Source organism: Drosophila takahashii, chromosome 2L (assembly GCF_030179915.1).
Source record: "Drosophila takahashii strain IR98-3 E-12201 chromosome 2L, DtakHiC1v2, whole genome shotgun sequence".
NCBI lineage: Eukaryota > Metazoa > Arthropoda > Insecta > Diptera > Drosophilidae > Drosophila > Drosophila takahashii.
Window position 1 is genome coordinate 25868925 of NC_091678.1, and position 27818 is coordinate 25896742.

Genomic DNA, 27818 nt, shown 5'->3' on the forward strand with positions numbered 1-27818 from the left:
CCACACGGCGATCGAGCACTCACCCGGACAATTGTCGTACTCCGGACAACAGCGACCGGGCACGTATTTGGGCATGCAGTCGTCGCGCCGGTAACAGCTCACCGGGATGCAAACAATCTCGCCGCCTGCAACAAATGAAGTGTGTTTGAGCAAGTGTGCTGGGAAAACAGTGGGGAATTCAACGGAAATATTTCCGGCTAACATTGCTTTAGAAACTTTCAAGAAAATAAAAGGCAAATACCGAATATAAAAATTGGCTAATACCCACAAGTTGTAAAAAATGGGTTTGCCCGTGCAGCAATAATATATTTAGAATATACTTTTTGGTATTCGTAAAAATGTACTTAGCAAACCTACAAAAATACTCTCCCTGAATTTTAGAAATTCAAAGTTAATGCCGAATTTTATTTACATTGTAAAATAACATGTGGTTTATTTATTTGTACTTTATTTATTTATTTATTTGGTAAAAATGGGATATTTATACCCTTGTAGAGGGTATTATAATTTCAGTCAGATGTTTGCAACGCAGTGAAGGAGACGTTTCCGACCACATAAAGTATATATATTCTTGATCAGCACCAATAGCCGAGTCTATCTAGCCATGTCCGTCTGTCTGTCTGTCCGTTTGTCCATCTTTCCGTTTCTATGCGAACTAGTCTCTCAGTTTTAAAGCTATCGCGATGAAACTTTCCCGAAAGTCTTCTTTCTATTGCAGGTAGTACATATGTCGGAGCGAGCCGGATCGGACCACTATATCTTAAGGCTTCCATAGGAATATTCAAACAAATATCAGAAAATTCATTGTAACTTTGTAGGAAGTAGGCGTTTTGATTCTTGACTACTTAAAAACAAAATTTAAATAAATAGAAACGCTCAGTCTGGAAACCCTGGAACTGCACCGAGTGAGCATTCTTTTATCTGCAAGGGTATATAAGCTTCGGCTGGCCGAAGGTAGCTTCCTTTCTTGTTTTATTTAATATTTGTGCACCTTATTTAATTGCGTGGGTTATATTATTATTAATTTTTTTGTGATTTTTATTGTTTATACTATAGCCACAATGTTAGTTTCATGGCAATTATTCACTCCAGTTTGCAGCTAATTTGAAGCTGTATGCACTCACCTTTGCAGTAGCACACGGTGCACGGCGTGTCGGGGGCAACCAATTTATCACCATTGGCATAAGTTTTGCCATCTTTTTCGCAATCTGGCGGGGAAAGACGGAGATTTGCATAAATGCATCCGAAACTCGGAGCGGTAGTTCACTTACCGCATTTATAATCGGGGCAGCAGTGGCCGGTTCGCTGGATGGCGCGACAACTGGTCTGATATTCGCAGCGGGTCGCGGTTTCGTCCACCCAAAGTCCATCCTGCAGGCATTGGCCTATAAACAATTTGAGGGGTGGCGCGTTGTTTGTCATTTAGTTTTGGGGGAGTGGGCGTGGGTGGCGGGATTAGTTTTCGGGTCTTACCCTGGGGCTGCTGCTGCTCCGGGGAGGACGGGGACTCCGTGGTGCTGGCTGCCAGGCCGTAGAATCCGGCACTTCCGCTGCTCGAGCTGCTGGCAGCGATACTCGGCGTGACCGCGACCGTGACGACTGTGGAGGATGCGCTGCTGCTTTCGATGGCGGGCACTGCAAAAAAGGAGAAAACACGAGTGTGAAATAGGAGAAAGCAGAAAGTCAACAAAGGCCAGTGAACAGAATGGTGCACTGTGGGAAAAAAGAAGGAGCAGCAAGAAAATCCAGCGCCGCCATAAGATGGGCAGTCCCATAAAACTTAGTCCCAGTCCCAGACTTAGTTGCTTTTTAAATCCCTGCCTCGTCCTTTTGTGCCCTCATCTCTAAGACTTCTTTTCTGAAAGCCTTGTTTGGTTAAAGGGAAAAGTGCGGGCCATTCTCAAAAATGTATGAAATTTTAAGTTTTGGATTGATTGACAGAGGATAATTAAACCCCGTTCAGGTGTGCTAATATTTAAAGTGTCCTTTATGGTTTAATGTTAAGATAATGGCAAAATACTTATATATATCACTTAATACTTATACCATTTACCAGTTACTACAGGATCTCTTTGGATAGAAAACAGAGATGACCCCAACAGCACGTATAGCGAAATGTATTATTTTGTAGGGTATAAAGAAGTTGAAATATTAATGACAGGTAGATTAGTAAAAATTGGTAATAAATTTAAGGCTTTCTATTGTAACTTTTTCAATAAATAAAGTGGTGACATTTTTCATTGAGACTATAGGAAAACGTTTTTAAAAGGCACCACTTCCAAACCAGATTTTATCACCTTTTCGATCTTGTGCTTCTTAATTTATAAATTTTTATAAACTTTAAAATCAGAAAAATTACTTAATCTGTCAAAATGTATTTACTTGAGATTAATTTTAACTGATTTTAAAATATACAGTAATTTATTCCCTTTTTTGTTGCGGAATGTGACATATTTGTATGTTTTGTTTTTTAAAGATTTGCACGTAGTGTAGTGTCCCGTTCTTTATATTTACTTTTATATTTAAGGCTATTAAGCAGAACTGTCCCTCATGGCTAAGTGGCTTGTGCAAAGCTATCAGAATCTTCCTTTAATGAAATGAAAATGCAAATTGCCTTCATGCTTTAATTTACAAATGTAATTGGATTATGTTTTTTCGGATTTTTGAAGAGTGTACGGCGGAGCAAGGGGGGACGTAATGGAGAAGGCGGAGCGGTGGGAGGGGCAGATGCCCTTTGCCCCCCTGTCACTGGGTACATATTTGAATGAATGACATTTTGATAACAGTTGTTTGTTGTTCCTGTTGCTGCTTCTGCTTCTGCCTTTGCTTCTGCTGCTGTTGGCCAAGGTAAAATGCTATCAAAATACGGCAAAGTTAAATGAGTTTAGTTTTAGTTTGGCTTTTTTGTTTGCCCAGTTTGAGGCGACTCCCAATTGGGAAACCGAAGCGAAGAGGAGCACAAGATGGAGTGGCAGCCGCTTTGTCTACGGTCGTTGATTGTCCAGTTGCCGTATAATTCCGATTGACAAGCCTTGTCCGACCACATTTTCCATTTGCCCCTGAAATTGTCTCTCTCTTAAAGGTTTCGGTGGCAACACAATCTTTTGAGCTGGGGTCTTGTCATTTGCCATGAAAAATGATTAAATATGTGCTAGCATTAATCATACGCCCAGTGGTTCAGTTTTACTGTGATTGTGCTGCTGTCCATCCTTTATTTTGAGTCCCCCTTCATAAACTGGGACCCATCTATGTACATCCCACGCTAAATTGTTTTCCTAGCGCTCATTAAGGGAACTGCATATGCTGCTCACTTTTCCTTCTCCGTGCGAACAAAAAGGGGAAAATGGTTTAGATTTATTATGTTCCTTAATTTGGAGGAACAAACTCTCCGAAGTTTATTAAATTTAAAAGTCGCTCTACTAGCTATCTACGTATTAATTCAGTAATATTATTGTTTTAATTATCTGTAATTACTTTACCTAATAAATATTTAATTGAAATTCTTAGCTTTATTCCCAATTAAAGTCTCCCTGCATTATCTGCATGAAACTCGAATCAAACCAGCTGCGCCCCATATCATTTCTAACATCTTCCCTTGCGCTCCGCACTTAGCTAAGTATTCTGAAATCATTCTTACCGTCTGCGACTTTCATTTAGCCTCTTTAAGCACTTTTGCTTGTTGCTCGTTATGCAAGGCACAGAAACTGAAACAGAAACAGACACACATGGATGAAATCCGAAACGCTGCAATTAGTAGAACAGCTTCCCGTTTTGCGCTCTGTTTTCATTGTGGAACGCAGCGCTAATTCCGCGACTTTCCATTGTCTGTGGGTCTCTGGGACTCCGGGTTTTTTCTTTTTTAATTTTTGGCTGGCCAACACGTTTCAAATGAGCAAAATGATTATTCACATTATGTGGAGCAGACAGCGAGGGACGGCTGACATTTGTCTGGGACTCGAGTAACACGATTCGGTCAGATTACGTATACGCCACCGGGAAGATCTTATTTTAGATTTTCTCGTCAGCTTCCTCGCTTGTTTTATCTTACCCTCTTTGTGGGTGCTTAAATTCTGTAAGCGGCTAAACTTTTTTGTCTCAGCCGACTGACAATAAATTGCTGCCTGCGAAATTGCATTGTAAATTAGCTTTTGATTGTTTTCCGCAAGGCAGAAAGTTATTATGCAAATGCCTGTAAATGTGACGCGATTTGCCGCTGCAGTGGCTGCTGATTCATACCCATAAATGTCATTGATTCTAAATTAATGTTGCTTTTATTTTGTCGTGATAAATGATAAGCACAATTCCGGGCAATTGTTATAAACAAGCTGGCAAACAGCCGAGATGCCGCCTAGAATGACTTTCAGCTTAGCCAGGGGCGTGGACGAAGCGGATTTCGAAGGGGGTGCAGGGATTGTAGGTACCCACTTTAGCGTGGATAGTATCAGCTGAACATCCATTAAAACATAGCGAAATGGAGCAAATTTTTGACAGCCCCTCGCGGAACCACACCACTGAACCACACTATTAATAATACTTAACACCATTGATAAATACGGCCGGCTATAAACGCCTTAGGCCGAAACCAACAGCAATAACAAATCATCCCAAAGTCCCGAGCCAAGGAGCGTGGAAATTGCGGAAAATTCTCTGGCCTGCCGCCGCCTACACTTCATAAACTACTCAACTTCAGCCCGGCCCAGAAAATGTTTTCCATCATTATTACATTTCAACCAAGTGGCTTTGCCGGCGCTATCCTCGCTCCCACTTTCCGGATCCGGAGCATTCTTAAGCTGAATTTCCGCCGAGCGTTTAAATCGTTGCGGGGGTCGGTTCATCTGGTCGCTCCTTCAGTTTTCTTAAGCAGTTTGCGGTTAGTTAGACAGAAAATGTGTTAGTTTGACATGACTTCTGTTCGAGCAAACGCAATAAAGAAATTCCTAGCCCATGAATTGTGAGTGTAATTGCAGTTTTATCGGGCAAAGTTGGTTGAGTCTCTGAACCATGCAATAATCGGGAATGCAAAGGGACTAATAAAAATTGTAGGACTCAGAAACATAATTATGTACAGGAGATTACAGGCAGTGGGAAATAAACTTAAAATTTAATATTTAATTAAATTTTATTTGACTAAATAAGGTATTGTAAAAGTAATTCAATTAAGTAACTTAACTATAACGATTTCTTTGACACCCCGTACAAAAGTGAATGACAAGTAATTGCTGAAGTGAAAGATTATAAATCTTGCATTAGATTGCTTTTGAATTTGGCAATCCGATCTTTGCATGCATGCCAAACTAAACTCAAAATTGGTAACAAGAATATGCCGTCATGCTTATAGACAGCATTATTCACAATACATGGGGATATATCCCCATGATAATTCCATTGTTTCCATGGGGAATTTAAACGGAAACCGAGAAACCAGCGGCGCGTAAGTCAGGCAGTTGTGAATGCGATTTCAAATTGACGCTTAAATGGCATTCAAAACGAAAGCAAAAACAATGAAAAACAATCAAAATACGGCGAACGAGTGACGGAGTGACGGAGAGACTGACAGACGACAACAGACAAATGACAACAAATGAGCTTTTCGAGTGTTCTGAGCTTGTTGTTGCACTTGTCATCGTTCTGGACAAAGATGATAAATGAGGTGGGCCAGAAGGCGACGCAAGCCGACTGGCAGAGACTTTTGTCTCAAAAACCACAAACTCATCGCGCAACAAAAAAACCTCAGGAAACAAATTATACGGTTTAATGGCAGGTGATATGCGCGAAGCAAAATACGCTGGATGATAAAAGGGGGAGAGGAATTCATATGCTGGATTGAACAAAGTTAAAATTGGAAACAGTTGGTGTTATGATGGAACCAATCAAAACTTTAACAAGCTCCGCAGCAACGATTTCCATTTTCATAAAAAAAATTAAGAAACTTGAGAAAAAATGGTCAATTTATATAGTTTTTTTTACGCTTGAAGAAAATAATTTATATGCACGTTAAAACATATGTCCTAAATAAATCAAAAGTTCAACAAACATGTAAGTGAATTTAACTTTAACTTTAAAGAATACATGAAGAATTATTTTATTATAAATGTGAATATAAAAATTAGCAGCAGCGAATTTTGTAGAACTAAGGGTTTAGATCACTTTATTTATATTACGCAATTAATTTTTAATTTTTTTGGTAATATTTTGTAACTTTGCGGCTTTAGGAATTATTAAATTAAATTATCGCATACCTGGCAATGCAATGAAAAAGACCCAGCAGATTATCAAACTATCAGTAGAGACGTGTAAAATGCAACAGTAATCACATGAGTGTTAACTCAGACAATTTGGCACAGTCACAGTCACAATAGCAATTCAATTTCGCTTTTCAACCCAGAACTTGCGTGTTGGTTTCCCCCTTCCAATCCACAATCCAATCCCTTTCCTGTCGGCACACCGAGGTCCGATGTAAATGTCCGGCTGGGCTATTTAAATTAATAATGGCATAAGCCAAGCTCGCTGACTAGATGCCTTTTGTCGCATCACTCGGGCTGTCATTAGGCGCATTAGCCCCTCCAACACGTGGCCAAGATCCCAATAGGCTGGGCGCTTCGGTGGACAGATGGAGATACTCCCTGTCAGGCCCACTGGCCCATCTGGCCTAATTGTAGCAATTTGAGTAATCACATGTGGGCATGTGGGCTGGCTATGGCTGGCTGGCAGAGGCGGCCACTGGTTATTGGCAGATACATTTCACGGGGAAATATTATTACTCCGGGTGATTTATTTTAGTAATCAAATGCAATGTCAATAATTACGCTGTTCTACGTGAAATCATCTGAAATTAATGCTTACACTCGCGGGCTGAAACTGGTTTTGATGAGATGAAATCAAGCTATAAGATATAGCTTTGATTGGCTTATTTATTTAAAGTTAAATATTTTAATTATTTATTCTCTTAAGAAAATAAAACAATATTGTAAAAGAATATTTAGTACTGTAAAATATAGTATTATTAATTGTAAAAATTCCTAATCAAAGTGGGTTTACATTTGCATACTTGCACATATGATTAAAAAGAGAGATATTATTAAAATCAGAGTGGGCATAAAGGTACATGACGTATTGCATATTTTATAGTTCATAACAATAAACACTAACTCATTTATTAACCATCCGCCACGTTGGTCGTACGGTGAGTTTCTTTCTGTGAGCCCTGGTCTGACCATTCTGTCCTCTGGCGCAGCCACAAAGCCAAACCAAGCTTAAGTCCTCACTGGATGTGGCCAACTGCGAGCTCTTTTCAATTTGGCCAGAGTTCCCATTAGCACAGCTCGCCACTCTTTCCGTTTGCCCGGGGAAGAGGACTGCAGAGATCGGCGTTAAAGTGTAACACACCATAAAACAGATGCCTCGCCGGGACGTGACCACAATATAATTACCCGCAGCGAGACGAGCGCGCGCCACTTGTTGGCCAGCGTCTCTTGGCCGGCTCTTCAAAAGCTAATTTACATGCCGGCTCGGCCCTTCGGTCTAGGCCAGCTCAAAAACTCAAAAAACTACACAAAAAACAAAAAAGTCGCACACAAACCAGCTCGCTAACGGGCATGGGTATCGAAAGTAAAAGTTTTTAACACTTTTCATTTTAGAAGTTGCTGTGCTCTCCGGAACTCGGCACGTGTGAGTTTTGCCCTTTGTGTGTCTTTCGGCCTCTGTTTGCTTTTCGCATTAGGCCAAAAGAGGATGATGTTCGGGCACATTATCAAGTGGCAGCTGCTGCCGCTGCCAAGTTGGCTTTTGGCTTTGTAATTGGTCGATCGCAGGCGGGTTACAGCATAGGTGTGTGTTACATGTTTGTCTTGTTTCTGGTTTTCTTGGCCACTCTTCAATTGGCTTATTTTGATAAGATCTTAGCGGCGTTATGTGAGACGGCTTCGGATTTCACTTTCTGGGTCATATTTTGTTTAGTGATTTTCCCTCTTAATTGGTGAAAATAGATGAATTCGAAAATAATGTACAGGTTTTAAAATTTTAGTAAATTTATTAAAGTAAAAACATGTTGGTATTATATTTTTTTTTATGTTTCGATAAACTTGTTTCATTGGTATTTCATTTTCATTAAAAAAATTAAAAATAAAAGATAACATAATATTACTTAACATTACTTTCAACTGATAAACTTGTGTTCCCATTGAACGTGCTGCTTAAAGTTCACATTGCAAAACTTGGCACATAAGCCAATTAATTCAATGGATTCATATGCACACGCTGCAAGCAACGCCCTTCCCAAAAACATCATAGTTCTCCAGAATTCCGGGACTTTCCGTCTAAGTCCTATCAAAACAGCAACAGTTTCGTTGTGCCCACTGGTCATGGAAAAGCAAACAGCAGCAACTGCAAAACACCAGAACCCACAATTACACAAACAGGGATTCCGCAAACTCATCCAACATCTAGCGCACACCACCATGCCGAGTCAGTTGGTTCCATTCGGGCCGGTCCAATTTGGTCCTGGCCAGATTTCATCCAGTTCATCGGGGCGTGCTGATGACCACTTAAAGCCGCTTTAAGCTCGCCCTTTGGTCGGTCCAAAAATATGTGCCATCGTCATCGCAGTTCATATTCGGGCTTTTCTTTCGATGAACTTCCTTGGGGACTAATTTTCCGATTTCACACACAATTTTACATTGGCAGCAGCAAGGGGGAAACTTCGGTTGAGTCGGTCGTAAGTTTTCCCAGATTTGCTGTTGTTACCCATTTGACCTGGTCCACCGGAGTCAAACCGAAGTCGGAGCTCCGGTTTCTGTTTGCCCTGTCCGAGGATTGTTGTCCTTACAGGCCCCTTCCCCTGTGTTATTATGCTTATTGCTGCATCTAGAGCACGTATTATGACAGTTAGTTAGGGGTAGCAGGCGAAGTTTGTACATATTTGTGGCCAGTATGCTGATTGTTGGCCCTCACTGTTTGCGCACTTTAAGTGTCAAAAGAGAAAGATATTCTGACATCTTAGAGTTGATATTTATTTGTAGCATCTGTGACTTTATAGATAGATAGACTTTATAGATCATTCGAAACCCCTATTTATTTCTGTGGCTTTCTTATCTTTAGCTTTAATTTTTCCCCCAAATTTTACCTATCCCTTTCATTTGAAACAATAAACTACCAACGACCCCAATAAAGCGGATTCTCTTTGAATGAACTTGGCACAAGCAGGGAAAACTTCGTAATGATCTAGTTCGAATAATTTCCGCCAAAGTTATGGGCGAAACTTTATAGAATTACCTGGAACACTTGTAGGAAAATGCCAGGCACGCGTCGAACTAGACGCAGTCCTTCCCCGTTTGCATATGCCAAAAGTATACACTCATTTTTATTGCCAGACGTGACTACAGCGCCCTCGGCATAGTTATGGCTGGAACTTTAAATTACAAAAATATTTTTCGGCATCAAATCCCAGTGGTACACCCGGGTGTTTGTATTGAAAATCTATTTTCTATGGAAAATACGAACGGGAAAATATGGCCCGTCGGTTACAAGGGCGAGGGAGAAAAGTTTTTCTAGGATTAAGCCACGTAAATGCTTGAATAATGTGAACAGATTTAACTTTTGCCATTGTGGAAAAGTTTTCGGGAGGACGGGGAAGTTGAGGAAGGTAGTTTTCAGACAGGTTAATAAAATGGCCAATTGAATGCACGCAGTCGGCCCGATAAGCTGATAACAGCCGGGAACCTGATAACGATGATAATAATGTATCTGCTTTACCTTTTTCCGGTGCGTTTGGCCTTCTTTCTGGTTCTTTCTGCTCTTTTGTTGGACTTCTTTCCTTTGACCAAAGGCGACAATTTGTTGGCATTTTTTACGACTGCCAAGTGGCGTTAAATTAACGGGGCGGAGAAAGTGGCTGGGGGCCGGAAAGGTGAAAGCATCTGCTTTCGACCCGCATTTTATTTTATGCCGTTTTGATTTTTCCTTTTCGGTTCCGCTCCTTTTTTTCCGCTCTCTGTTTTCTGTTGTCGTAAGACTCCATTAAACAATTCAATTAAGCCGCGAGGGGCGGGCAGCTGTTGTCTTTAAAATGTCAAGCTGGACATAATGCGGGCAGGAAAAGGGGACCGAATCTGCACATCCTAGCCGCGCTGCCTGAATTAAAACATTTTATGCAAATTTTAACGCTACTTTCCAGTGTGTTCTTTCCGCGTTTTATTTGCCGACCTTCGCTCTCTGATGGCTTTTGTTGTTTGCCAAACGCTTAAAGTATTTACTTTAATTTAATGGGTAAAACGAAAACAAGAAACTCCGCAATTAAAAACGGGAACGCCTAAAAGCTGGCAACAGTAAAAATATTATAAAAATACAGAGAAGCAGAAGCGGAAATTAAAATATTTCCGGTTAGCTGAAGAATTTTTTCCCGCTTACTGGTGGGAAAAAAAGGAGGAAAAGTTGTTAGAGGAAAGGGTACAGCTGCCTGACTTAGGCCATTGTAATGCTAATTGAAGTTGAATCGTTTTTAGGGGCAAATTGGTGGAAGCTGAAGAGTCTCCAGTTGGACATAATAATTTATGTAGTGTGAATAAAAGGGTATTTGAAAAAAAAAGAAAGAAAGTTGAAAAAGAGTTTGAAGAGTGGCCAAAAGGAAGAAAACACTTTTCAGTATATTATATTATTTAAGACGGTTTATCCCCCGTTATTGATGATTCCCGATCTAAAATTTAGCAATATGGCCGATGGCTTTTCCAATGCCATTGCATATAAATGTCAGATAAATAGTTTGCCGGCTGGGGGCGTGGCCATAAGCCATAAAATTGCAGTGGCGAGGCCAACGTTGCGTATACGCAACGCCAAGAAGACAAACTCGAGGCGCAAATGGGTGGTAGGTTGTGGGATTGGTGGCCTGCTGGCGTAGAAGAGGCAACTCAACTTGGCTAACAAAGTTATGACAAGGATTTATGAAGTATGCATTAAAAATGAGCAGCTATTTGCCGTTTTGCAGTCCAAGTGTATTTAAGAATTTGCTTAAAGCTTAAAGCCGGAGTCCCGAAAAAAGCCAAACAAATCTCGGGCTCGCCTTGAAGACGTTTGCCATTCCCACGCAGTTGAAACAAAAACATGTGCTGTTTGTTTGTTTGTTTTCTTGTTTTTATTTTTTGCCCAGTTGCCGGGTGTTTGCTGTATGTCCCGTTTGTTTGCATACAAATTCTTCAGACGACGGGCGGAGACGCCGCCGCATTTGTTTGCCGAGGCAACAGGCAACTGACAACTGGCAAAGGAGTTGTCTCTCTCGGGCCGGGTCTTTCTTTCTGCTTTCTGTGTTCCAGTCCCTCGGATGCGAACGTACGTATATGTGCCACCTTAACTGTGCATATAAAAATTCGCATATAAATCAGGGACACACGCCGCTCTCGACCCGCATTCCCCTCGCCCAGTGCCATCTGTAAACATATCGTTATTTATCCATTTACCCCGTTCCACGTGACAGACGCCCGAGGAGAAACACGGAGTGGGGCTTTTAGTGTAACAATATGTCGGTTTCCTTGGGTGTTCAGTCCAGGATGCAAGTTAATAGGAGAACATGATGTGGATGTGGTTGCGGTGCTCAGTCTGTCTCCTTCTGCACGGGCAATAAACGAGGAGGAGGGCCCACAGTCAATCAATTGCAACAGAATTGTTTTAATTCAAGCCAGAGTTTAGTTAGATGGAAATGTTTTTAATACAAATAAACAAGACAATTTGTAGATTCTAAATTTAAATAAATTGTTTGGTTTCTTAGCTTTGTAAGCGCCTTTAAAGAACTGTTTATAACCCGGATTAACTGGAAAGAAAAAAATTGCCGTTCGAGTTTTTGGCTTGATAATAGTTTCCTACACAGAGAAAAAAACGGAACAATATGGAACTGATATTGTTTCATATCAATTTTTCCATAACAAAATGGTATGATTTCATATCAATATGGTACAAAATCATATGTTCGGAAATATCATTTTGATATGAAAACAGATAGGCCGAAATTGATATGAAAAAATACCCGATGGATGATTATTTTTGGTATTTTTTTTCTCTGTGTACGGTTTAAAGCTAAGGTTTAAGTCTATTATTCATAAATGAATAATTTCTAAATTTTACATATATGTAACTTAACTACCACTAAAGGCAAAGAAACATTTCAGTTATAATTCTTTTTAAAAAGAAAAGTATGTGAGTAGGTTTAATGTTAAATTTTTCCATAGATTGAAGCATACTGGCGCCATACTCCCTTGACTAGTGCCCTAGTGCCAGCTTTAATAGTCATATTTAAATGCATGAAATCCAGTTTAATGTCAACATTTTATTCACTCGTTGCTTGCTTCTATTTATAAGTATGAATCTGTATGCATCTCCCACTTAACACCGAAAACCAGAACGTTTTCCATCCCCTCGCCGAAACTATTATCAAAGCTCTTTGTTGGCATACTCCACATGAATATAAATCCAGTTCCTTGCTCGTAGTTACTCCTTATTTTGCTCCTTTTCGCGCTCAATGGTTGCCATTATCAATGCGGCGGAGAGAGAGTAGGAAATATGTATTTTTATATACACGTGATGAGCTCGATTTTCTTTTCATTTTCATTTTCATTTTCGTAATAGCGCTCTGACAATTTTCATGTGAACTGGCGACGATTTTTCACCGTCAGTCTGCGGTGAGCAGGAGACGGAACCAAAGGACCTTTCTGCTCGGCTTTCGGTGAACTATCCTCGCCGACTGCAAGGATTTCACACACAACAAGCGGTGGGCAGGAACTTAAGCAGGAAACCGGAAAAGCAACGTATCCAGCGTCTCTTATTTTTCTCCATCCTCCTCTTGCTACGTGACGTCTTTCTCTCGAGACGTCACAAGATTTATTGTATGCAAGTTATGGTGTATGTGCTCTGTGTGAGTGTGGGTGCTGTTTGCACTTGTGTAGGTGTAAATATGCAAATCGGTTTTTTTGCCACGCTGACGACTTTTTCACAGCAACTGAAATGTGCTTAAAATTTGCAAAATTGTAGTTCATTTTTATATTCCCTCGAATTGTGTCCTTTTTTGTTTCCCCTTTTCACCTTGACAATTGTCCTGGGGCCAGGATTGCTGCACACGGAATACAAAGGGGTTTTTTCCCTTCGACTAAGTTTGATTTGGCTTTCCCAGATTTACCTAAATGCATCCATTTCTCATTGGTCCTCTTGTGTTTTTTGTTTGCACTTTGGTTTGTTGTGCCTCCTAACAAGAGTTTGAGTGCCATTTTTCGCTTTGGTTACCGGTTTATGGTCGAGAAATGCTCTTAGGTTCCTAAAATGGCAGTTAAAAAAAGCAGGCATTTCTAAGACCGTTTTATCCTTTATACTCTTTTTTTCTGAGGGGAACATCAATCAACTAAGTAAACTAAATGGCTTTTAACAAAAAAAAATGTAAGTGTAAGTAAATTTATATTTATCAATTTTATAAATCCACTTATATTTTGCAAATATATAACCTATACAAACCCCTAGTTATTTACTTATGTTCAGAAAATTTTAAAAAAAGTAAGTGTATTTAAACCACTTGTACCTATTTACGTGTACCACGTTTTTCTTTTTACAATTTCTTTACAGGTTTAGTCAAAGGTAAATTCCATTCCTTTCGAATTAAACCCTTTAGGTCTTTTCGTGGCTATGCCACTTAATTGAAAATTAAAAAGGTGCACATAAAAAATTAAAATTAATTTCGTGCCGTTTGGCCAAAATCAATTTGACCTTATTGTTGGGCTGAAGGGTTTCCGGACTCGCTAGCTTGAATCACATTTAATTCATTGGATGAAGTGAGCAAATTCTGAAATCCCCGTTTAACATTTAAGCAGGCTCATTTTTAAAAATGCACACTAGGCCACCGCGCTCTTTTGTGGCGGATCTCTCGAACTTTTTTTGCTAGGACAGCGCTGAACTTGAACATATTCACTGGAGAAGGGGATAGAAGTCCGGGGAGGCAGAGCGTGTAAAATGGCCAACGAAAATTGCAGCTGCCAAGCAAACACATGCAAAACCGCATCCGCCACTTTCGCGAGTGCCAGTCCGGGGAAGCCCAGGATCCGCACTTCCCGCCTTCCTTCCCGGGATGCCTCATTTGGCGGCTCGTTGTGGTAAAGAGCTCCCAAAAACATTAAAGCACTAAATGGGTAGACACTGAGATACCCTACACTCATAGAAATTTTTACCCTAAATCGCCCTAAAAAACTGACTTTTCGCCCGTGGATTTAGAAAATCGCCCATAAATCGTATCCGCTGGCGATTCGCCCGTGTATTTAGAAAAATTTTCTAAAAAATCCCGATGGAAATTTGGTTTAATTTAGGGTGATTTTTCTTGAAATAAGAAATATTTTCCTGTTTTTAGGGTGATTTGCCCTAATTTTAAGGTGTATTTTTCTAAAATTAAGGGCGAATTTTCTGTTTTTATAGGCGAATGCCCTAAAAAATTAGACAAATTAAAAAAAATCGTGTTTGAGCATGCTTAACTGAATTTGGGAAGCATGTTTTTTTTTTAATCGTCTATATTCTGGGAACTGGGACTGCTTTAATTAAACAACACCGGCGGAGGACACCGTTTCATATTATTGTATTGGTGTGAAGCTTATATGGGAGCCGCGTTAAGAGGGGGGCCCGATCTATACAGCACAGCCGTTAGAACTGAAAAATCATGTTTGTAAATGAATTAGGGAAATGAATATGAGGAGAAAAAACAACTTACTTTTTTTGGTCATTGCGAGAATCGAACCCACGACCTCTCGGTTTAGAGTCTAACGTCCTACCGCTGCACCACAGACCCCTCGCGCAAGACGACGAACAAACTCTGCACACATCTTATTTTCTTGAGGTCTACGTTATAATATGACTAAAGGCAACTAAACCGTATATTTTTTTCCTGACGACTGTGACAATTAGTCCCGTTTTCTTGCCCGCAAACACAAAGTATGCTTTTAACTCAGAACTCCCATACGTTTTTAAGGTTTAAAGACTACTTTAATTTAAAATTCGGACGAAAAAATGTCCTCAGTATTATAATGTTTACAAAAAAAAAAAAACATAAAAATCAAGTTGAATCACACAGGGTTCGAACCCACAACCCCACGACCTTAGTCCTCATATAGCAAAGTTGAAAGCGCAAGTGATTAGACCGCTGGGCTACCGAATTTCACACTTTTGGAGTGATTTTTAAGGCAAACCGCCCTTGTATTTAGAAAAATTTTAGAAAAAAAATTAGGGCAATTCGCCGTTGGATTTAGAAAAGGTCAAAACGAAGCAAATCGAAAAAAATCGCCCTAAATATTAGAAAAATAGAAAAATTAACCCTAAAAATATTTATTTATGGTCACCTGCCTTAAATTTATGGCAAATTTGTCGTAAAAATAGAAAATTTTTCTCAGTTCAAAGGCGAAAAATTTTTTAGGGCGATTTTCTAAAATGTAGAAAATTATTTTTATGAGTGTAGTATACAAATACACATATTATATGTCTGACAAGATCTCAGCTAATATCTGGTAATTTAGGTTGGTATTAATCTATCGAAGCGTTCGAAAATATAAATACGCGTTTAAAGTTCCTAAAATTAATTCAACATCTATTTATTACACTCATAAAAATAATTTTCTACATTTTAGAAAATCGCCCTAAAAAATTTTTCGCCTTTGAACTGAGAAAAGTTTTCTATTTTCAAGACAAATTTGCCATAAATTTAAATCACTTGCGCTTTCAACTTTGCTATATGAGGACTAAGGTCGTGGGGTTGTGGGTTCGAACCCTGTGTGATTCAACTTGATTTTTATGTTTTTTTTTTGTAAACATTATAATACTGATGTATTATATTAAAGTAGTCTTTAAACCTTAAAAACGTATGGGAGTTCTGAGTTAAAAGCATACTTTGTGTTTGCGGGCAAGAAAACGGGACTAATTGTCACAGTCGTCAGACAAAAAAAAAAACGGTTTAGTTGCCTTTAGTCATATTATAACGTAGACCTCAAGAAAATAAGATGTGTGCAGAGTTTGTTCGTCGTCTTGCGCGATGGGTCTGTGGTGCAGCGGTAGGACGTTAGACTCTAAACCGAGAGGTCGTGGGTTCGATTCTCGCAATGACCAAAAAAAGTAAGTTGTTTTTTCTCCTCATATTTATTTCCCTAATTCATTTACAAACATGATTTTTCAGTTCTAACGCCTGTGCTGTATAGATCGGGCCCCCTTCTTAACGCGGCTCCCATATAAGCTACACACCAATACAATAATATGAAACGGTGTCCTCCGCCGGTGTTGTTTAATTAAAGCAGTCCCAGTTCCCAGAATATAGACTATTAAAAAAAAACATGCTTCCCAAATTCAGTTAAGCATGCTCAAACACGATTTTTTTTAATTTGTCTAATTTTTTAGGGCATTTGCCTATAAAAACAGAAAATTCGCCCTTAATTTTAGAAAAATACACCTTAAAATTAGGGCAAATCACCCTAAAAACAGGAAAATATTTCTTATTTCAAGAAAAATCACCCTAAAATAAACCAAATTTCCATCAGGATTTTTTAGAAAATTTTTCTAAATACACGGGCGAATCGCCAGCGGATACGATTTATGGGCGATTTTCTAAATCCACGGGCGAAAAGTCAGTTTTTTAGGGCGACTTAGGGTAAAAATTTCTATGAGTGTACTCATCGAAATAATAGAATTTTCTAAACTTTTCTGAGCCAGTATTCATTTTTAGCTTTTCCTTCTTAATCTTACATCCTGCATACCTTAAACGATTGCGGGGTATTATAACAACGGCCGAGTTAGCAAAAATGTTTAAACAGCTGGTAAAATACAAAGGACAAAAAGGACGTGGGTAAATTTATGGGGCGGGGAGGGTGTAGACCTGTCGGAACACAAAATCTGACGCCTAAACGCAGCTTAGCGATTAAAGCGCTTTTCAAATTTGGCCTCAGGGGGATTTTTAAGCGACCAAAGCTGGGTTACATTTTGTTTTCCTTTTTTGCCGCTGCTCCATGTTTGTTTTGGCTGGGAGAACAGGGCCCAAAGGGAGCTAATGCCTGGGTAGTGTTAATTTTCCTCCGAACTGCAGCGACAAGTTTATTTTGGTTCGTTGTTTTCGCTTCTACTGCATGCTTTGAGGCGTTTGCGGTTGTGGATTCGAATTTCCATGGGAGTGTGTTTTATTGGTAATAAATAGATACATGGACGTTAAAATCGTCTAAATGCGTTAGTAGTGCTTAAGAGTTAGCCAATAAAAAAACGGTTATGGATAAATAAATGGGAGGTCTATAAATTTCAATAAATATTAAGACAACATTATACTCAAGTCTCACTTAATAAAACAATTAAATTAAATAAATAAAACAAGAAATTTAGAAAAAAAAGTTATTTTTAAGGGCTAGTACAAAAAGTCTTCCAAAACAAAAACTTCATATGAATCAAAATTTTTTGAGGTTGTTTTTGTTTTTGTTTTGGACGACTTTTTGTTGGGTTGAGTACTAGCCCTAATATAGAAAGTATGAAGAAAATTGAATTGTTATTGACCCTTTGTTGCTTGCTTTGGATTCGACTAATTGACTGGATTTACTAAATAGATTCATCAAATGTTCAACGAAGGTGACCTTGGTTTTCCGGTAAAACCAAGCTCCCTGATTAAAAAAGGCATTTAAAATATTTTGTACGGTGTGATTTTTTTTTCAATCTTTCAAAATTTAAGAAAGTTGCATATGGCCATATTTGATTGCTTTAACATCATGGCGATAAACTCAGTTGAGTTTAAATGAATCCCTTTAATTTGAGTTATTAAATGTTTGACTTAAAAGACACATGTTAAATTAATTAGAGTTGCACATAGTGCTCAATTTAAATTTATAAAACACACTACTGTTAACGAAGGACATTTAGTGAAAGGGTCATCTCTAATTGATATTGAAACACACGTCCGTCGTCAATTTCTATTTCCCAATTTTCTTTTCACCACATTTCATATTTAATTAGCAGTAAACAAGTTGGATTCATTTTTAAGCCATTTTCACTTCTCTCTTCCGATCAATTTGTAATTTTGCCCCATTCAAGTGCACAAAAACGAATTGCATAATTTCCAATATTTTCTCTTCAGCAGTGGACAAGAAAAAACACTCCTCGAATGTCTAACCCCCCAAAGTGAAGGACCAATGTAGAGCAAGTCACAGTCACAGCTTGCGACATTGCCAATGTTGTTGCTAAATTGTTAAATAAATCAAAATCCCAAATCACAGGAACCAGACCCTCAAGCTAAACTGGCACGCCAAGTGCCAATTGCAGGGGAATCACCGGGCCGAGTGGGTGGTCGGGTTGGATTGGGTGGCTCGAGTGGGAGGCGACTGTTATTGATGTGCTTTTAATTGAGGCTTGTGTGTCTGCTGCATGTTGCTGTCAGCATTCGGTGACTGCTCCTCCCCGTCTGGCATTTCGACCCCCTTTACACTGTCACTTGTCCCAGCATTTGACTCATAACGGAATTTTATTAGTTTTTCAGTTTTCAACACTTACCGGCACTCGACGTGTGGGCCATGCAAATGGTCAGCACCAAAATAGCCAGGCTGGTGGACCAGTGAATTCCCAACAAATTCCCCCCATCTGTCCGCCTCCGACGACCCCGCCGCTGTTGGTTATTATTGCATTTTTTCCTAGACATCTGTAGATCCTTTCCGGAATCCTCCTGATGAAATTCGAGGCAGAGTCTCAGCTGGGATGCCCCCGAGTGCTTCTCTGTCCTGTGCATTTGTGATGCTGCAATGCAAGATGGAGAAGCAAATTTGTAATGAAATACTTTAAGTTATCTTAATTACTAAATCCGTTCCCCTTTTTGGGGCAAGTACTACGTCTCAAAGTTCTATTGATTTTTCCTAATTTATGCCAAGTCTGCTGCATCAGCCAGAAAAGTTTCAGAATTAAAAAATGTCAGGAAAAATTGTTACAAGTTTCTGGTGAAAGTTTGGAAGGAAAAGGAATTCGTTAAACTCGGAGTTAAGGGGTCAAGGCGTCGGTTCCCAAAAGTATTAATTGAAAAAAGTCAATTGGGTAGTCAAAACGTGATGGACAAACTCGTCATCTGACCTTGGTAACTAAACATTAAGGGGAAGAAGCTTAAGATAATTTTAACTTTCATAATTTTGTGGCATAATTCTTGATATTAATAAACCATGCCACTTTTGACACTTTTAAGCTTTTTAATTTGGTTGCTTCACTTTGAATTATTATTAAATAAACTTTATTAAAACAACACAAAGCTCCCATTAATTTAAACGATTCAAGCTTCAGCCAATCGTAACCATATAATTTGCATTTATTAAGTTTTCGCATTCTTAACAGCGTTCGGCTAACACAATAAAGATGTTAAATATTTTATGATAAGTGATTTATGTCAAACTTGCCATGAATATTTCATATCAACATAATTTGGTTAACGGTTAACATTTATGGTAACCGAAGGTATGCGAGATGCTTAATTTGATAAAACGCTTTGGTTTCAATCAGATTGAATTCGCATAAAATTACTAGAACTCGCCATTTGTTTGCCAAAAATTCGGCAGAGAAGCTCGATTTATGTAAATTAATGAAGAGCGCATTTGACAGATACAACAACATTTTTAAAAAATCTATTAGTGCACATCTGAAGCTGTGAATCGAATTCCGGGAGCGGATAGAACAATGCAAAATGCTGTACAGTTTGACGCAAATTAAATATTAATTAGTGTGGCGTGTGCATAAAAGTTAATTAATGTTTTTTACGCCCTAGGTGTTAATAATTAATGAGCGTGAGTTGCTTTTTTGCTCTCTGGCGCCCTGTCTTTTATGTCTGGGCGTTGGGAGTAGCTGTTGATTTACGGATAATTAAGCAGATTGCAGAGTTATGCACAATAAATAAATATTTAATCAATCAGTTTGTGGCAATCAATATGGATATGTATCAATCCATTTGTGTTTCAGGCCTTTAAAAGGTATTTAATGTGTTTATTAAATAGTTTTTTGTTTGCTCTAGATAAATAAAGCATTATTTTTTTAATAAATCAGGGACTCCGAGAGTTTGTTTGTCACTAAATTTAAGATTTATTTTGCTTCAGTTCATTTTTCTGTTCAACTTCTCTCGGCAAACATAATAGTTTTCGCTTTCAAAATTTGTATAACTCCACTGATGTTTTTGTGTTTTTAAAAAGAATTGGGAAAATCGTTTTGATAGTTTAAAATAATTCGTGAAAATGCCCAAAAACAATGGTACGTTAAAGACAAATTTATTTCCTTTTAGCTTTTTCCTTTTTTTATATTCTTTAAGGACCAGGACCCGGAGCTTACATGCTGCCGAGTAGTTTTGGTCAAAAGGGCCCACAATTCTCCTTCGGCCGAAGAATTGATCGCAGAAGAGAGGAAAAACCTGGTCCTGGGCCAGCTGCCTATAAGGTTGATAAGGTCACTCGGTACGGCAATTCGGAGGGCCCCCAGTTCTCCATGTTGGTCAGGAATCCCAGGACCAAGCCTCATTCTATTCGATTCGCTTAAGGACGCCTGTGTGGAATATATGTGAGCCCATGTGGCAATAGAATCCTATAAATCAATCGGTGTGCTTATTATATTAGTTTTAGAATATATCAACAATAGTTACGAAAGTGCCACATTAAGTACGCTTTAGATAATAATATATCCTCTTAAATTGAAACTGGTTTAACCGACCATTTAGGGGACTTATTACCCGCATTGCACTTCCAATTTGCTTTAATTAATGTCCAAGACATTGACGCACAATTTACATTCAAACCGTTGCCAGGGCAACAGGGATTACTAATCGTCGTTTCCCTTTAACTCTGCAATTAATTCGATGACACATTCAAATCGACCGGGGATGGATGCACCAAAATGCAAATCGGCTGCGGGGAAGGCAGGGGAATCGGAAATAATGACAGCCTGTGGTCGCTGTTCGGTGATACGAGTATTGATACACAATGCGGCGACAACCACTTGTTGGGCCAGAAAAGCCTTTTTGCCCAGGACACTCCAGTCGAGGGCTTAGAAGAGGGCTCTTGGGCTCTTCAGCTGTTGGGCTTTGTGAATGCCTGACTGGAGGACGTGGAACTGTAATGAAGCCGCCGGCCGAGCCCTTAAGTAACTCACTTTGCAGTGACCGAACTGGCCAAAGGAGCTGCAGCTTCTGGCATCTAAGCGAAAGCCTGTTATTTTCTCCGCTGCCTGTAATAATCACACAGTAAACAGGCAGCGGACAGAAGACATGACTCGCGTTGAGATGGCACTGCTACACAGGAAAATATGCACTTTTTTGGTTATAAATGTGGGGATATTTAGAGCTATACAACGAAGACATATTTAACTCTCGACCCAGTCAAAGTCAGACACAGAAACCATTATTTTATGGGAACAGAAAAAACTTTTGGACTTTTGGTTTTCGATCGGAACCACATGATTCGTGATCTTTCAGCTGATAAAACCTTTAAGTTAGTTTACTTCTGTATTTTCCCATTTTATACCAAAAACTCTCGATATTAAAAATATTAAATGGCTTATGGGTTAAAAAATTGTTATTAGTGTTTAAAATAGACTGATATTGTCAAATTAATATTGATCTTATTTATTTTGTCTGCTGGTATTACCCATTCGAAAGCAATCCGCTTTTCTCACCGTGTACTGGACTTGGTCGTGGGAATGGCCAACAGAAAGCCAAAGAAAGGAAAGGGCTTTGGACTAACTGACCCCTCCCATCTGGCTGCCAGCCCAGTTGTAATTGCAACGTCAACGTAAATGCATGGCACAAGCAGCGGCGACTCTGGAATTTCACGGATGTGCGATGTTGTGCGTGCATTTTGCAGATGCCCCAACTGACCGCCGCTTGGACATCACGTATTCGCACTGGCACAGACACAGACGCAGCCACACCGACAGGAGCCCCCATTTGATTGCATTTTCGCTGCTCCAGGACGCGGATGAGGATGAGAGGGGATAAATGTAGGGGGGACTGGGTGCCCGGGAGCTCAGGAACTTGGGAACTTGGGAGCTCTGCCCCCGTTCCACTTTTCCAACCGAAGATTTATCTCTGCGCGTTTATTTTAATGTTACGTTCTGGCATCTCATTTTTGCCTGCCAACGATTCTACTCAGTTTTCGTATTATACCCTTTATCAAAGGTCTTGTGGCTGATGGCCTGGATTTCTTGAGCAATTGAAATATTATTGAAAAACGTTCTCATCTTTTCTTAGAAGGGATCTCTTTAAATGTTGAAATATTTTATTTTAACTCTAATATTTGAAAAGAAACTAGAAAATTAAATTGAGTAAATAGACTATTACCAAATGATATAGTTAAGCCATAAAGACAAGATAAGAAACCATTTGCCCCAATTTCTGCCTCTATATTATTATCATCCTTGCATTTGAAACATTTAGCGGAAATAAAATTGTAGAAACATTTGAAAATTATTTTAATATAACCTATAACATTTTCAGTCTTAAAACCTCATAAGCTTATACATTTTCGAAGCTTAATTGTGCATCTCCTAATTAAATATGTCAAGCCAATCTCCTTGAATGTTTTCTCACAGTTCCAATCAACAGACCACCTCTCCAGTGCATCTAATCTTCGCCTGACGACTGGTTTAGTTTTTGGTTGGTTTAAGCAGTCTCTTTCGATGCATTGCCCATTGGCTGGATGTCTTTGTCTTTATGAAGCCGTGGCCGTAGGTTGCCATCATCATCTTCACCCGCCCATCAGCAGTGCCATCATCATCTGCAGAAGCAGCAGAAGCTGCATCCTCGATGGCGTGCCATTCCTGAACGTGGTACGTTGACCGCTCGGAATGTTGATTCATCTTCTTGGGTATAACTGCTGCCAGTTTGCACGGACTACTCTTGGTTTTATTTTTTATTTTTTTAACAACTCCACTTGCTCTTTTATGTCAATCAGCAGCTTGGCATCCAGCTCCGTGGCTGGCTGCTCCGCGTTTATGGGCCATCATCTCCATCAGCCCGGTTGGAGTATGGCTGCGTCTATTTTTAGTGGAGCACATGCGACGCTTTCGCCAGCTCTATTCTATTCCTGACTCGTTCAGTATGTTAGATCCCAGGTCCGGTCTCTATTATTCCCATAATAAGCGAAGATTGCCCTTAAGTGGCTGACAGGCTTTGAGCGTACAATGCATTCTTCTTTATTTTTAGCACGATCTCAGCCTGTCTGGCCAGTTGCATGAATAATTGCCAGTTAGGTTTGCAGGCCCACATGATCGGAGTGGATAATTGTAAATGGGCATAGAACTTAATTGCATTTAAATGCTGGGGGGTGTGGCCACTGCTGAAATGCTGCCTATGAAATTCTAAAAAAAGCCAGTCTTCAATGAAAAAATGTAGAATTACATTAATTCAATATACTTTGGAAATAAATCCTTTTTTAAGCTTCACAACATTTGCTTTGAACTAGATTAAAGCTATTCTTCAGGACCTTTGAATCACAATCTTTTAGGTACCAAGAAGAGGGTTGAATATTATGTGATGAATTTCGTAGAAAGAGGAAAACCATGCACGACTTCCCCTTTTCTGCTAACTGTCATTAGCAATTCAGGCAATCAATGGAACACTTTTAGCAAAACAAAACGTATTCGTAACAAAAGATAATGTTAATTTGACAGCCCCCGGCAATTGATTTTCATCCATCTGACAAACACAGGCACGTTGATTGAAGGGTCATTACAGGGCTATAGGAAGTCGGAGCATCGAGCTGACCTCACACGCATTTAGCTTTATTTATTCTATTTCCGATTTTAATTGATAGTACTGAATTGAGTTGTTGGCTCTAGCCTAACCTCCCCTTGATTAACCATAATCGACCCTGTTCCACGCACGTGACTTGTTTAAGTGATTGCTAAAAAATAATTTTCGCTTATTAAATGTGCCTGCTAAAATTGGGGAAAATTGAGAGTCTATGGCGAACTAATCACAACAAATAAAACCATTAATATAACAAGGTTCGCACTTCGTATGGGTGACCCAATTGTTTTTTTTCTGGAAACGTCGAGAATCACCCGATTATGGAATTAATTTTCGCAATATTCGCTTTACTCTGTTTTTGGGGAATAACTTTAAACGGTCACCTTAACTTTGCTCATCGGAAATGATCCCCATTAAGCTGCAGTAAGTCTTCGTCGGTCAGCCCAAACTAAGCTAACGCATTAAAACTTTTCAAGAATTTAAGACTCATTTAATGTGAGTCAAAAAGTCAATAAACCCAAAGCGTTCGACTTCTTCCTGCTGCTCAGCAAAAAATCCGAAACCAAGACAAGAAAACAAAAGTGGAGCAACAAAAACCTGTCACGTTCGACAAAAGTGCATTCACATTTTGAAAGTCAAAGCGAGGGAGAGCGAACTTTTAATGTATCTTCGATGGAGTAGCCATCCCATTCTTGTTCCGCCAACAGAGTCAGATTCAGATACATTTCTATCTTAAAGCCGCATCTCGACAACTTTCGTTGTTGGTCAAAGACAAATTCAGCCAATTACTTCATTATGCGTTGAGGTTTCTGGGTTCTTGGGCCTCGGCCTCGTCTGGCCGACTCCTGCTTCGGGTTTTGGGGTCCCGGTCCCTTCTCGACTGTCTGCCTGCTGTCGTCTGTCATCAGGTGAAAGGCAAATAAAACGTCAATTTGTATCGCCAGTTGTGTCCTTTTCTTATTATTCATATGCACATTACACATTCTGAATTTATTCATGCCTTCGGAGCAACCTTTTTGTGTCAATAATCATTTACATGTTTATCTAATTTGGGCGGCATTTTCCGTCGGCTTTTTATGACGGCTTCAACTTGAACTTGGGGTGAAATGGTATTTCGTGGGAATTCAATTAAAGCCGGCAAAAATGTGGGCCACGGCACAGATACACAGATTTAAGTTTTCAGATACTTTTGCATTGCGCTGTTTTGTTTTTTTTGGAGCCGCTTCCTCTCGACTTGTTGCCACGCCGAAAACGAAAACGAGTTGATGACCAAGCCACAAAAATGTGCACTGGAAGTTGTAAAGCGGCCAATAACTAAAAAACCAAAAAACCCAAAACAAAAATCAACCGACCCAATGCCAATGAAACGAGAAACTTTGTAGTTGTTGCTGCCGGCCTGTCATCGACGTCAGAGCAAGTGTTATGGCAGCAATTATTGTGGTTTCCGTATGCGAATTTTCATTTTGACAGCCCAAAAGCAACTGCCCGTCGGATGGAGGATATTTCCTGAATAATTCTTTGATGGGTGGATGCACACAGCGCTCGAAATCGATAAAGTTCATTTCACAGCATGGGTGGAAATAGACAAAACTATGTGAGAACGAAAAGGCTAATCTTAGTTGTTGTGGTTTTCTTATGATTATAAATATTTTGTTCAAGAAATGTAATTTAGAAATTATCATTTTGAAAGATTTGTAAGTCTAACAGTTAACAACAACATCTATTAAAAAATATTATTCTAAGATGTTAAGATTATTTCAATATTTATAGCCTCAACTTCTCAATCTAAATATTTAATTATTTCAAGTCCAGAAATATTTGTTTAAACTACCAATAAAATTATAAAACAATTACAATAATTCTATTCTATTATAATATTTTTAAAGTAATTCATATTAATTTTTCCTGCACTAAGTAACTGTAGACCAAAAGGCCTTAAATATTTATAAAATCTTCAAACCAATAAAGAATACTTTAACAGTTTAATAGCTGGTTAAAGTTCCTGTCGCAACTTCACCATTTACTCGACTCGACCCTTTATCTGAAGACAATGACTCCATCCATCCATGTTTGTGTCAGCGCCACGTTTCGTTCTTGGCATTTTGTTTAAAATGTTTGCTCTGCATTTTGCGACTAGCCGCAACTCGGCTTTCTGGGGCTCTAATGGCGACGGCAAGTTGGCAAGAGGTAAGGCCAAGAAGGCTGCCCAATTTGGTTTACATGTACCAGCGGAATCCGTGGGTCGTTCACTTCTGCCGTTCGGGGCGGGCTGTCTAAACGCCTTCAATTTTGCGCTGATTTGACACAAAAATGTGATGTAAAGTAGTCGCTGCCTCAAAATGCAAATTGTGCATGAATATATATACCCCTGTCCCCCGGGAAAGGTTTTTGTTTACGCTTGTTTTGCTATAACTACAATTCGGGAACGGGTAGCGATAAGGTGAAGGATGTCTGGCTTTGGGCCTGCTGGAAAGTTTTCCTGCTCCCTGTTATAAATTTTGTATTCACCAGATACTTACAACAGCTTTGTGGCACTTTGCCTACATGTGGATACTATGGCAACAAAAACAGAGGAAAAAACACCGAAAATCAACAACTTGTAATGCAGGGAATTTACTTGGCCCAAAGTTTCTTCAGGGGAACTTTACTGCAAGTAATGATTGTCAAAAGAATGCCCCGAACATTCGATACCAAGCGAAGGGAACTTTTTACTTGCAAGAACGAATTGGGGCTATGCGAATAGTTGATTAATTTGTTTGTTGTTTAAATGTCTCCTTTTGGTTGAACTACTTTTCAAGCTTTCATAAGAAAAAATAAAATTTTATTTTGAAAATTCCAAACCATTTCTTATTGCCGATTCATTTTTGTATTTAGTTTCCCTTACACCTGGCAGGAAACAAAGCAGATAATCGCTAAATATATTTTATATCCTCAACTGACATTGATTAACCAAAATATCACGCCTTAGCGCTAATTGAACATTTAGCTTAATGGGAATTCATAAATTGACCGAATATGCTCAGCACAACGGAAACCCTCATAAAGTCAAGACGAAACAAGTCTCCCCAGACGGAAAGGTATTATTTGCGGCTTTATAGCGCAGGTGATTAATGCCCGCAATAAATAGTATAGGCCAGAAAAACCCGAAACTAAATGCGGATGAGTCAAAATGGGGCTGGACAAACACAGCCCGTCCGATCGATATTCAATATCATTTCAAAATGAGGCCGCCACATGCGAAATAATTTTTACACACACTTCGGAATTGTTGAGGGCGCCAGGGCGATTTTCAATATTTGTGTTTCTGAAAGCAAATTAATTAAAACTACACGTACGAAGGTTGCCGTGCGCCTTTATTGAATTATTTTTGTGGCATTTTCAATGCTGGCCAAATGGCGCCACAGTCGCGTGTAATTAGATGCGCATTTCGGCCAGAATCACTTTGGTCAGGGCGAGATGTTCAATATCGAAATGATCTAAGCTGACAAATTTCCAAAAATAATATGCATGCCCATCTTCTTACCGATGAAATGTTGATGTTTTTGTTATGATTTTGTCTTGGGCAGAAATCAGAAATATGGAAACAGGTTTCGCCCAAAAGTATAAACAAAGCCCGGTTCAAGTCACTTGTGAAATTTTTATCGTTGAGTTCATGTGGACCCCGTGCATTTGTGTATTCATGAATTTCAACCGAAACTGAATAAATCTTGTAAACGCTCTTCTGCAGAATTTTTGCATCTTTTCGAAGGTTTTTCCTCCCGACTCTCTTAAAAAATATTTAAGATGAGTCAGCTAAAAAACACATAAAGTTGTGACCGGAAATTGGATGGTGCTGGTTAAGTCATCTCGAACAAACTTGGCAAAAAGACTCACAGGTATTTCTACTGTTTACCTTGTCGAGTGGCAATATGTTTCAAAATATAAACGACATTCATTGCAGGGTTCGATTGCAGTCTTTAATGTAAACTGATGAACTTTTAATAAGGTAAGCAAACAATAAAATACATTTCATTTGTCTGGGGACATACAGATCGATGATTTTCGGGCGCCATCAATGTCGCTGTTTATTTTCCTATCATTAAAAGTTTTT

General features: G+C 39.3%; 2 protein-coding genes across 3 annotated transcripts in view; one reads left to right on the top strand and one right to left on the bottom strand.

Annotated features, from left to right (window-relative positions):
- The window catches only part of LOC108060524 (uncharacterized), a 34709-nt gene that overhangs the window by 2875 nt on the left and 4016 nt on the right, over window positions 1-27818 (bottom strand). Inside the window, exons 2-6 of the mRNA XM_017146242.3 lie at window positions 18517-18756; window positions 1474-1635; window positions 1272-1385; window positions 1125-1208; window positions 24-125 (exon numbers count right to left, since the gene is read on the bottom strand). Coding sequence (XP_017001731.2) covers window positions 24-125; window positions 1125-1208; window positions 1272-1385; window positions 1474-1635; window positions 18517-18748 — 694 coding nt within the window. The 5' untranslated portion in view covers window positions 18749-18756. The remainder of the gene's footprint in view (window positions 1-23; window positions 126-1124; window positions 1209-1271; window positions 1386-1473; window positions 1636-18516; window positions 18757-27818) is intronic.
- On the top strand, window positions 20083-20642 carry LOC108060526 (protein CIMAP1D). 2 transcript variants are annotated; one of them, XM_017146243.3, is made up of 2 exons: window positions 20083-20241; window positions 20300-20642. In XM_017146243.3, exons 1-2 carry the CDS (start codon window positions 20226-20228, stop codon window positions 20521-20523), a joined length of 240 nt encoding a protein of 79 aa, XP_017001732.2. In that variant the 5' UTR covers window positions 20083-20225; the 3' UTR covers window positions 20524-20642. The 2 variants fall into 2 exon arrangements, with proteins under 2 accessions (XP_017001732.2, XP_070072062.1); XM_070215961.1 differs by having other exon boundaries at window positions 20086-20241; window positions 20306-20642.